Source organism: Lineus longissimus, chromosome 5 (assembly GCF_910592395.1).
Source record: "Lineus longissimus chromosome 5, tnLinLong1.2, whole genome shotgun sequence".
NCBI lineage: Eukaryota > Metazoa > Nemertea > Pilidiophora > Heteronemertea > Lineidae > Lineus > Lineus longissimus.
This window is the reverse complement of record NC_088312.1, coordinates 4,025,071-4,037,838: the sequence shown is the minus strand read 5'-3', so window position 1 is coordinate 4,037,838 and position 12,768 is coordinate 4,025,071. Positions and strand designations below refer to the sequence as shown.

At 39.2% G+C, this 12,768-nt stretch overlaps 1 protein-coding gene across 1 annotated transcript in view; it reads left to right on the top strand.

The window, feature by feature from the left end:
• Positions 1–1,061: 1,061 nt before the first annotated feature.
• Positions 1,062–12,768, top strand: part of LOC135487718 (uncharacterized) — a 32,185-nt gene continuing 20,478 nt past the window's right edge. Inside the window, exons 1-2 of the mRNA XM_064771785.1 lie at positions 1,062–2,774; positions 11,334–11,408. Of these exons, the coding sequence (XP_064627855.1) occupies positions 1,062–2,774; positions 11,334–11,408 (1,788 nt within the window). The remainder of the gene's footprint in view (positions 2,775–11,333; positions 11,409–12,768) is intronic.

The following is a 12,768-nucleotide window of genomic DNA, read 5'->3' as shown; positions in this document are numbered from 1 at the left end:
CAAGTCGCAGGGTAGGAAGGCATATTCGTTCTTGGTAGCCAGTTTGGATTAGATCTAGGAACTTGTTTTGAGAAAAAGAAGAGTTAAACTTTTGAAGGTCCTTTGTCTTGCTTTCGAAATTTTGTGTTTCAAGCAGATATTCTGTCGAGGATGCAATTACAAGATTTCAAAAGATATTTGAAATAGAAGGTACACTCGTTCGACTGACCTTCTGACCTCAGTCCCAAAAAAGGGTTTCATCCACGACTTCATGCTTAATGCACTGAAAAGAAAATTGTGTTCAGATATTCATGCATGGTACTTGCACGATTGTGCTACAGGTGCTACACACATTTCCATTTTTTAAAAATCATTGTTGTTGGGGACGAGACTGCTGCTGACGTTTTTTTAGGAGATTGTCGGACATTGAGCACCGGCCAAGTAATATTTATGCGGTTTCATCTTATGTTCAAATGTTTGGACTCTGGGATTAACCTGCTGCTGGTGGACAACACTGGATGAAATATCAATATTGCTTATTTGACATTGCCTGACAACTTTGGATTACCATTTCCATATTGCCAGCTAAGCCATTATTTCTTCAGGCAATTTAACTGAGACGCATCTATGTCCAGGACAAATTGAATGAGATATTTTGCAGAGCTTTCCGGAAATGTTCAATACTTCTGTCAAATGAGATCCAACTTGATGAAGGACAGTTCAATTAATTTCAGATTATAAACTGTCTGCAGGAGAGGAGACTTTGGTCTGAGTCCCGTTAGGTGTTCTGACTCTATTTGGAAAGGTCACTTTGAAATGAATGGTGGCCTCACTGACTTCCAGTCCCAGTTGATTTGAGGAAGAAGTAACCAATTCATTCCGTGGTTGCTGTCGGGAGAAAGACTACGTTAGAGAGGCATGTAATGGATTGTTTCAGCGCTTTCAATTTCGTATTTCTACAGCTTTCCACATTCAGATCTCTGCCGAGTGGTGCCAATATCTGGTACTGATCAGTGATCAGAGCCAAGCGCTGGTACATGGTCATCGAAAATAATAGCAGCCACAACACTCCAAGAAGAAAGATGGAAGTGGAACCACCAGTCGAGTCACCATGGCCGATAACACGAGTCCCACCTTCTTCTCCTGCACCTTCTGGATATCTTTACGGAGATTATAAAAGTGATTTCCTGCCTTCTGGTTCCTTGGAAATACCTGAACCAACTGCCAGACCAACAGAGATACAAGGGGTAGAGGTCAAACCAGCACCAAAGAAAAAGGTCATTCAAGTAAAGGTTGATACAAAGGTGGAGGACGAAGAGGAAGACAAAACGGATTTCGAGGTACCAATATTGTCGAGGGCGGATTATAAGGTGTATGAGAGAGTACAGAGAAGGAAGGAACAGGAGTATGCAAAAATGTTAGAAATGACAACAAAACTTGAGAAAAGTGCCAGGAGGAAGCCTGCCCCTGAAGAAAAAAGGTGGGAGCCGAGACCTGTGAAGACAAAGGTTTCAAAGGAAGTACTATTGAAAGAGGAAGAGGTAAGAAAAGATGCTGATCCTAAACGTCTCGAGAAATCAGACAGGAATCCAAGAACCAGCGATGCTGAGTGTGCCGAACCTTGGCCGTGGCCTAGGCCTGAGCAGATGATTAAACTGTCTGTCAGAAAGGAGAGGGTTTTGTCAGAAAGGGCTGAAGAGAGAAACCGTAATCCACTAGATCGCATCAGTAAGGGGTTTCAGGTTAGCCATGTCGGGTCAAACACAGATCTTGCAGGTCAGATGAGAAGTGACAAGGTACCAATGAAGGTAGAGAAGGCCATTGACTTTGATGTGGCTGTAAAAGGTACAGGTGACTGTGAAGGTATGCCTCTACGGGATGGTGGAGGGATTACAGCACGTGCTATCTGGGAAGAGGCTTGCCATGCAGCCACCAAGAAAATAGGACCTAAAGATGATCCGACTCTAGAGGGTGAGGGGGGAAATGTGTTTGACTTCAAGAAATACTACACACCATTCCGGATTTCTACGGCTGGGGGATCTTTTAGTCGATATCTTGCAAGCTTGGGAAGGAGGATAAACAGTGTTTCTGAACAACCTGGTAAAAAGGTCACGGTTGTCGGGCTTGAATCGAATAAGAAGGGAAAGCTTCTTGATCCGAATGCCAAGCGGGAAACCAAAACAAGTCCGAAGAAATGGGGTTTTGCAAAGATGGCCGTCATGGGTAGGCAGCCTGAAGCGGTAAAGACTGCACTGAAGGCTAAGGAGAAAACTAGCTCTACTCATGTCTTAGTAAAGGGAAAAACAGTCCCAGTAGTGGAAATACTGAAGCAGACATTGTTGGTCAGGGTGCCTGTTGGTGAATCTTTAGTGGAATGCATTGAAGGCCAGGAGGCCGAAATACATGAACTTGAAATCTCAAGGGGGAAGCGCCTCTGGAACAAACTAAAAAATGCTCATAATTTAGCGAAAGATTTCGTTCGGATGAAATCAAATAGCGAGGCAGAGGACACGAAAACTTCTGTATGTGGGAATGGTCAGTGCAATATAGAACAGATACAGAGATGGAGTAGTGCTGTAGTTTTGGCTGATGGGGGTATCCTGGAGGTTTCTAGTGATGAGGATGATGTAAGTTTCTGCAGGAAACGGCCACGACAATCGCGGCATGGGAGCACGGGAACATTGAATTTCAAAGCTGCTGCACGTGCAATTATGCTGATGAGTCGGTCACCGCATAGGTCACTCAAGAATCCAGGCAATCTGTTGAAACAAGGAGAGAATGGTGTAGTTGCTGAGGTAAGATTGGACGACTTTCTTAATTTGTTTTCACTGGTTTACTGGGTTGCTGTGGCATTGTGACGTGGATAGTAAACAAGATGACAGTCAGATTCTGTCTTACTTTATGTTGCTTAAAGCTTTCTTAATGTTGCTTAAAGCTTTTACAGATCGCGTGCTGATGCTATAAATGTTCTTCATTCAACATGTTGTTCTGACCCTCGTCTTGTTGGTCATTCATCATGTCTGTTCGACATTATCACGCACACTTTGTTCACAATGAGAAGAAACATTTAAATGAAAGTATGTAAGCTTCAAGTGCAATACTGCTGTAATTGGTTGGTTAACTGATTGAGTGACAGTTCGTGAACGATTGATAGCTTTCTTTATGAATTTTAAAAGTGTATCTAGTTTGTAATGTGGTTTTCTTTCTTGCTTGACAGACAACAGCATCAGCAATATTGGGCATATACAATCAGGAATTGATAAAGTCTAGTCGTGTCAATAGAGCTCATCAAATATTAAATTTTCTAATTATCTTCTTCAAGCCTGTCTGATTTTATTGTTAGGTATTCAGATGATACATGAGGAGCAATTATCAACAAGTCTGGTGTAAGGTAGCAACCTTGTGCAGTTTAACATGCATTATAGAGGCCAGCCATTATTTAAGAGAGTGTCTATTCGTATTGTGAAGAGTTAAGAAACGGTTGGCGAATTTGGCTAATTGCTTCTACGTTATGCTTGCGTTATCGTGTGCAGTGTTCATCATATTATGCTAGGAAAGGGGTACGGTTCGGTACAAATGATTCAGAATTGGTCAATTTGTGGCATTAGTCCAAGCAGTCTACCATGCTCATGTCGTTATTATCTTTCTGAGTGTTTTTGGCCTAAAATAGCTTTTACAGTGAGATGACATACATGTACAACATTGTATATGTAACTGTTATATCCATCCACATTCTTTTGATGTTTGTGCGCATGAAATATTCCCCAAAGGAATATATCAACAGTACATCGGTTTCTCCTCCCCTTTGGATTGGATCGCATTAATAATTGATGGACACCATGAATTATACCAGTTCATGTGAAAACTTTGCAGTTATGTTTTAAATAAACAGTTGCAGTTTGATGCACGTAGACATATACTGGGATGTACATGTAGCGGATTTCTACTGGCCAGCTGCTACTGGACACTACTGGAATTCGCATATTTTCCTAAAATTCCTACATGAACACCGATTCCTCTTTATGTTTTATGTGACTATTCAAAAGATTCATGTGTGGAGTTGAAGTGAAACACTCCGTAATTTCTGGAAATAACCTACATCCCTGCACTCATGTTGAGATTGTGTTACATAACTGTTTAAGATTACTGTTGATTTGTGTCTTTTTGGGTCTCACGATCGTTTTGCCGTCATGAATTATACTAAGAGTAAGAAATTCAGCGCGTCGCACATTACTTCACTGATGCTGAAACAAGGTTGGTTAATTTGATTGATTAACTTAGTACCCCCCTGTGGATCTCGGTACGGTGTACACCAGTCAACTTGATCCCAATAAACTTTTGTTGATACCCTATTAATCTCAATATGATTATAATAGGAAAAACACTAATACAATATTTATGATACAACTGGTACTCCGTTTGATTGATTTTAGTCCGCCCTCGCTCCTTGTTTCTATGGTGACAAAAAACAATGTTTTCAATTTCACTATCTTTTTTAATCCATTCAGCTTTTGATCTTGCATATGATTAGGCCTAAAGAATGGTACTGTGTCAAGGCCTTGGGTATCGATATCAGTATGCTTTGATTTTATTGGAATTTTAAACTATGTGTGATGCTTCAGTTCAAGGATGTAGGAACAAAAAACTAACTGAGGTTATACCTTTTCCTTGGATAAAAGTGGATCTTATTTTCCCGATTTTCTGCAAGGTATCAAGCAGCCCGAAGCTCTTATCTAGTGCGAGTTTTTTCAAGGATTTACTTGCTAAATTGTGTTGCTTTTTTTCTGCTTTGGCTACATGTAAGGGTTGTCCAGATGAAAACAAGGCTTTTGGTTTTGAGGAGATTGTTCTGATAGGAGGTTTAGTTGTTTTGTAATTGCAGGTGTTCCTTTTATATGTAGCTTGCTAGCGTGAGGTTGTTCCATGCAGTGACACCAGAACTTAGCCATTTGTCTGAACTTAGATTTTGAAATATTTGAAACCCAAGTTCATGTAGACCTACTTCATCTAGACTTATAGTGTTTGAAACATTAAACTCTTATCGTCTTGTATTGAAGGTAAACGGATAAGGAATCTATACACTCCTTAAACAACTGATTGTAAATTCATTGTACTTAACAAATGATTATCATGAAGTCTTCACGAAATACATTTCCGCAATGATTTAGGTAAACCACTTTCCTGGACAGATAAGTCGTTATGTTATTTCTACTATATACTTCTCAAGTACAACAACATTTATTCTTGTCATTCACTTGCACTATGTTGAACTTGTTTGCTGAGTTTCTTATTTCAATAACACCTTCTGTGATTACACTTTCAATTAGGATCGATGTGTAGAATATGATACCAGACACCTTCTTTTGGATGTAAACTTTTTTTAATTTCTTTGTGATGATGTTGTAAAGAGTACTTTTCAAAGGATACAAGTCTACTATCGTTGGTATGTCATGTTCTGGTTATGGATGTAGGACTGAGGATAATGGGTCATTATTTCCACCAAGTTTCTGGCATACATGCTTCATTTATTTGCTAACTTAAGTGCAACACATTGTCGGTCTGTATGGATTATGGAAAGCATGACCATCTTTATGTTTTTTAACCTTAAAGTAGACATATTCCCTCAGGCGCAGTAGTTCACGTAAATGGGATTGAGTATATTTTTCACTCTTGAATGACTTAGAAAAATATTAGATTTAAAATGTAAATTATGCCAACACAATTTGGATGCAGGCCTCTTATAGCGCATTTGAGCTAATTTGATAAACTCATGCATTGACATGAAAGACTACTCCCACTACACGTATGTTCTCTGAAATGCAAGTTTCATTTTTTTGAATACCTGTTTCACAGAGGTGGCTCTTCGCCAGGATATCACGAATAATCATTGTCTATGCGAGTGTAAATTTGTATGTCTGCTGCATTTCAAATCAGAAGTTCGAAGAATTCCCATCAGTACTGGAATATCGATTGATTCTGTGTTGCCAACAATGCTGGGTCATAAACTATCTGTTTCTGTGCAGGAACATTGTCTTGATTGCAAATCGCAGATTATCAGCTTCTGTTTTTCTGTTTCTGGTTTGTTCACTGTGTGTTGATATCTGGATTCTGACGGTGAATATTTGCTTTTATTGTTATCAGACAAAATGTAACAGAATCGACTGAATAGTGTATTTATTGGTCATGTATTCTTTGGTCAGTTGTGGTTTTTTTTCGATTTCGATTCTTATTTCGATGGCATATACATGTAGCATATTAATACTTTATCTATTCAATTGTTGGATTGTGTTTGTTCATACTATAGGCCTACATGACTGAAAAACATAGATACAGGTTAGGAAGCGCAATTTTGCATTTGTTACTCTTAATCTTGAACAAATAATGGCAGTTTCCTTTCTTAAAATGTAGAGATTATGTCGCTCTTGAAGTACACAACGCTTACTCTTCCACCCATCCATGGGGACTTGATGTTGGAGGACAACAACCCACAAGCCAAGTACGGATCGGACTGGTTTGATGTGGAGCGCATAGAACAGCTGCATAACATACTATTTAACGGGGATCTCCTCCAGCCAGGATTCTACTCAATCGTGCGCGAAAACTCCTGGGATCGGATATCATATGTTTACAAACAGAAATCACTCGCGGAATTGATCCCTCGGGATATAAATGGTGTTTTACCAGCCATTGTCAAATGTCGCTGTCAACCTCCGAGGTGTGTGTTGAATTTTCATACATGTGCATCGCCGATGCCCAAATCTTGGATTCCTTCTCTGATGCGAAAGCTGGAATCACCAATGGAGACCAGAGATTTCATCTACAAAGGACTACCGGAAATGAAACGGCTTTTGGTAAATATCTTTTGTTCGTTTAACTCAACGTGATCAAAGAAACATATATATTGTCTCATTTTTCTTCACTTTCATGGTTGGCTTTCGAGAAAGCTAAATAACTGGGACTTTAATAGCGGCTTGTATGGAAACGATGCTTCTGTTCCCAATCTTTGCTGAGTATCATCATGTACAGTACTACTCTTATCAAACACCTAAAATATATGATGATATTAATCCTTATCCCTAGTCAACACACTGGTTTTGATACAGTTGGAGAAAAAGCACAGCAAAATAAAGCATTTCATTGGGAGTTTCGGAATTGTATGGAACATTTTGCCACCGACCATTGCAGCTTTCACCAGTGATATTCTATCCACCGCAGTTTATCAGGTAATATCCGCAGTTGGTCTACCTTGTGTTGTCATAGTGGTCATTAGATGAATGATCAGCAATGCCAATAGGAAATGATTATTGACATCCCCAATGGAAATATAATGATCGTTTTCTGTTCCTTTCTGTTGATTCTGGCATGCCTTGATTGGGCAGATGATTGAGTTATTTGAGCTGGCCAGCATTTGTTATACCGACTGGTGTCCTTTATGAGAACAACCTTTTTGTGACCACGTTGCAGTGTACATGGCCACTGGATGTCTTTGGGAAGCGAAGTCAATATGTCTCTTAGGTTTCATATGCTAAATGTGTACATCCATAACAGAAGGCGTGTGGAGAACCTTTCTTATTGACAAATTACCGCTATTATACTAAAGAAGTGCTTTCTAGTAGGCAACTACGACATGTACATCATTTCAAAGTCCCATTAAAAGGCTGGTGGAAATAGAGTATTTTCAGCGGAAAGTCTTTGCTTGTAGCATTGGGCAGAGAGCATGAAATGCTCAAGTATGTTGATATAAAGAAAGTGTCATGGTGAGACCAGTTAGATTTATTGAGTGCCCCAATCTGACCAGCCAGCATTCATCTTTCAACAAAGGTGTTGAATTGACCTTCTGCATGCTCTACTTAGTTTACAAGATATCAAATGAAGTAGTGAGCTTTAAAGAGCTATAAAATGAAAACTTGGGTCAAAGGCCTCAGGGTCTGTAAAATTATGAAAAATCGTGTATCGAAGTTTATTATACATGTAAATAGTATTGTTTGGGTTGAATGATGTTTATAAATACTGTTTCATCGGCAATGCTAGGCCTTGCGGCCTATAAATAAAAGAAGCAAAGACAAATTCCTGGTCAATCAGTCAACCATGCATCACACAAAATGATCATTGGTTCCTTTCATTTATTGACAACAACTTGAGATCTATTAGCCCCGAATAAAAGCGCCAGGAGTTTTCAGGTGCCCATTTATTTCATCTCTCATTCACTCTCACTAACAAATTGCTTGCTGTCCAGTAGATTGATATCATTGCTGTAAAGTGGCTATCATACTCGGTTTGGAACCACCTGTCTGAGCGATCAAGTTCTCATTATAGCTGACAGTGCAAATTGCTCTTTGCGCCACTTATAGGACTGTATTGCTGTCAAGGCTCAGAAGCTTTTTTTATTTTCGTAGCTGGTATCATTGCTGGTATCATTTTCTTTGGATTTTTATGTTTCATGTCTCCTGATTTCCTGATGGCTGAATCATCTCAAATTCTCCCGGTCCTGTCTTTATAGACACACATAAGAATTTAATCACAACATGATCTATCCAGTTGACTGCGTACCCCTATTTACTGTGTGTATTGTATCGTGTTATAATTCGATTCGAAATTAATTCAATCACCATCCACAATCCAGTGGTATTGATATCGCTGGATTATCTGAATACAGTATGTGGTAGTCACGCAACGGGAAAGTGCTTTTTATTGCGTCGCCACAGTTTTTGTCACGATCACAAACCATGAAAAAAATTTCTTCACTTTTGTATTAAGTGGAAAGTAATAAAACATGATGGGGTTTATTATCACCATGGTGCATTTGAAATGAGGAGAGGGTACAGGAGGATTTAAAGATTCAGAACTGTTGTATGTATGATTGTGTGATGGTTCTCTCTCAGTTGTTTGATGTTAGAACTCAGTAAAACCATATGCACAATTCATAGTCACTGAGCAATAACATTGTAATTCGATTATAAAGAAGCCCCCAATATTCGGAAATAGAACTAGGCACTAGTCTTCTGAACCAATGACTTCTCTGATCTTTGATTGCATAATGTATTTCACTTCTGGCCCTTTGGTGAGAGAGTTTTTAGGATTTCTCCCGGGTTAGGAATTTCCTATTGAAGCCTCACATGTCAGCGGTCTTGTAGACTATGCTACCGTATTGGGGAAGCCTATGTATTGACATTTGACAATGACATGTTCTATCCTAGCCTTTCATGTGTTATCGCTATCATGTATAAATGTTTGCAAAGGCGCCACAAGTAAAAATCGGGTAAACATAGACTTCGTTACTTTGGTTCACTATAGCCATCTATTCAGAAATGGTGGAACCGATGTGATTGATATCCTACCGAGAATCGATCTGCATGAGCATTACCACTGATATGATGATGTGATAATCTCTCACCTCTGCTTTGAGAAGGAATAGTATACTTTTAAGAGGGTTGCGTGGCTTTACAGTTCGCAATTAGCAAATTACATGTAGTTATAGCCAAATCAAGCTATTGCCCGATTCAACAATTTGAGGTGTTGCTTGCTGCATATCTGCATGGCTACCTCTTGCCTTGTGCACAGAAAATATCATGTATCCGTTGTCTCAATAGAGGATCCTTCTCAGCTCCATTTGAACTGCATGTTAGCAATTACTAGTGTTGGCATTCACTGCAACCTGCAGGCAGCACGATGTATACAATACATAAGTTCCCAGAGCTAACTAATTGTTTGACTTCCTTAAGTTTCTGCTTCAGGACCTGCAATTAATGTCTTTCCTGTCAATCGTGTCATAACTGATTGATGTCTTCCATTAAGTGTCTGCACAGCGATACCGAGTACATCATCTATCCTTTTGTTCATATGGTCCATATGGTCGCAGGAAATGTGATCCTGTGTGGAATCTTTGCGTAAAGATTTAATTAAGAGTCATATCATTGCCATATGGATGATTGGAATGACCATGAGTTCAAATTGTTGTTACATGCTTTTGCGGTATTGATTTGGATATTGTGTCCACTGTCTGTCCAAGAATTGGCATGAGTCTTCGAATAAGTGTGGTATTGTTTCATTGAAGAAATCTTTTTTGACCTTTGCTACCGGACGTTTTCTCGTAATTGACAATAGTAGCCTATTCATCAATCATGAAGTGCCACGGACCTCTTTCCGAAATAGTCTCGATTCATGCTGTTGGAATAGTCAGGGTTGTCTTGAGAGGTTTTTGATTGAGGATGGAGGATCTTCGGATAAGTGCCAGCAGCATCACTTTGGCCCTGCCGCCTACTGCTAAAGGTGATGGGAACATTTCAGGGGTAGCCAGCAGGAGTAGTGGAAAGGAAATGGTGAGGGTAGCGTCTGGTGAGAACGGATTGGTTATTGAAGTGTTTGAGAAGGAAGAGGTAGGGATAGTTATTGGTCAGGAAGAAAGACTTAGAACTTTCTGAAGTTCACGTGTCTTTAACCGAGTTTCCCTTGAGCTTCGTTTAAAAGACCTTGCGTTCCCAACGACGAAGACCTTGTCTATCATGCCCAACTGTCCAGTGCCCAACAACGTAAACTATTTGACTTTCGTTCGTTTTGGACATGCTTCCTTGTTTCTACCAATTTGTAGAATTAGCCATTAGTTTTTGTCAAAGTGAGGGGTCGCCCTGTTCAACATGTTCAACTTTTAACTCATAAACTGCCCCTGAAGCAACCCTCACTAATTGTGAAGTTGGCTTTAGCCCTTAAGTTCTATCAAAATTGCCGACGTGTAAGTTTAGCATGTTCATTGCCATTTAAAGTTTGCTGTTTCTACTTCGTACTTTATGAAATTGATTTCCCTCGAGTAAACTGCTAATTAAAAATCCCCATTAGCTATTATGGCTGAACGTGTTATCGGTTCCATATCAGTAACTTCAATTGATGTTCTTCATGACTATGATATATGATAAGGTTGTTGAAACTTAGCCGAGTCCAGCGTATTGATATTTAAAATTTAAAGGTACCGTATGATTGATATTTTGAACTGAAAATCAAACTAACAACACATCGAATTCAACTTTTATACGAGATTCATGGCCTAAAGGAGACTTTCCTCAGAGAAAATAACGGCCAAAAGCAGTAAAAAGGTGTGCTGATATTTAGTTGAGTTTAAAAGTATTCACTTACCTTTCATCACGGAATGTAGGTATCTAACCCAGGTTTTAAAAATAGTTACTTTCTGATTAATCTTATCATATTATGATGAGCTAAAAAGTATTTAATTGGACTTTCTTTTTACAGCATAAAGCCATATGGACAGATGGACTTCCTACTCTGCTGTCAGTAATAATACAATCTAAATCCTTTTGTCGTCCAGAACATTTCTTATCAGTTGCTGTATTCTTCCATTGCAGACAAGGAATCCTGTCCCATATCTTAGCTTTGTTCAAAATGTTTCTCTCACGGATAGAGGAGCCAGGACAGAAACGGTAAATTAAAAGTAGCCACCTTTACTCTGCACACACACCTTTTAATAAAAATATAATTATCAAAATTCACAACAGCACAGATCTTTAGCAATATCAGACAGCTGTCACTTGCAGTTAATCATTATCAGTGCACACTGATGACAAACTGCAACTGCACTTCAAAAAAATCCCGGTGAAAGAAAACTACATCTGTCACTCTTTCTGGTAATACGATTGCTTTATAGATAACACGGGGAACAACTTAGCAATAAAGCATAACAGTAGACCCTCTCTTTTAAGATCACCCTTGGGACTGACTAATGCTGAGGTGTCCTAATACTACACAGTTAAAATTCAATGGAAATGACCAATGAGTTTGGGATTTAAGTCTGTGGCCTTGATAGAGAGGGTCTCTTGGTTATAGAGCTGTCCACCGCTAGTAGGTTCCATTGGTTTTGGCCATTTTGATCATCCAGTCTGGTTGTATAATGAAAAACTGTTGGTCAGGAATGTCATCAGTGCACAGCTAAATGTGCACCATATATTCATGTATTCATTTATCAAAACTCAATATACTTTACTTCTATCATTTCGCACATATCATAGTCACCTGCCACACCATTCAACCAGAAAAAGGCAGTTCGATCAGATATCTTCAGTGTTAGATCAACACCCTTGCACAATTTTGTAGGTGAAACACATTCAATCTATAAGTTGTCTCAACGACAAACTGTGTCATTGTTTAGTTTTCTACACCAACTTTTTCATCTTTCCCTTTGTCAAACTCCCATCCCATGATCTTGTATGTTAATTTGTTCCAAGGCCATTACTTCTAATTTATAGCCCTAATAGTTGCATGTATGCTTCAAATGATGTTGTAGGTTATTTAAAAGGACACTGTCTGTGGCTGCCTGACTTTAGAATGCAGTTTCCAAATTGTTTGAGATTGAGATGCGGTAATCCATTGGACAGGTCATTAACTGCTTCTTCTAACAACTTGCATGTACCAATGATTCGTACTGACCCCAAAAAGCCTTGACATTTTGGGCCCAGGGGAATCACTCCCGATGACATGTGTCGAGCATCCTTGCACCAAATATGAGCGACACGTGCAGAGCATATAGACGCTCATCTTTCAGTCAAGCCTGGTGATAGGCTCCTCTGCATTCGCAGTGGTGGGACCAAAGCGATGGAATGAGCTGCCAAATAGTGTTCGTGGCCAGAGTACCCTGGGTCGTTTTAAAACTGCACTAAAAACTCATATTTTTAAGAAATTCTTTTGAATTTTTGTTGTTGTTTTTTTGTTGTTTTTTGTTGTTTTTTTTAAAAAATCCCACTTGCACGTTTTCTTTAGTAATGACTTTTATTCTATCATGTATTA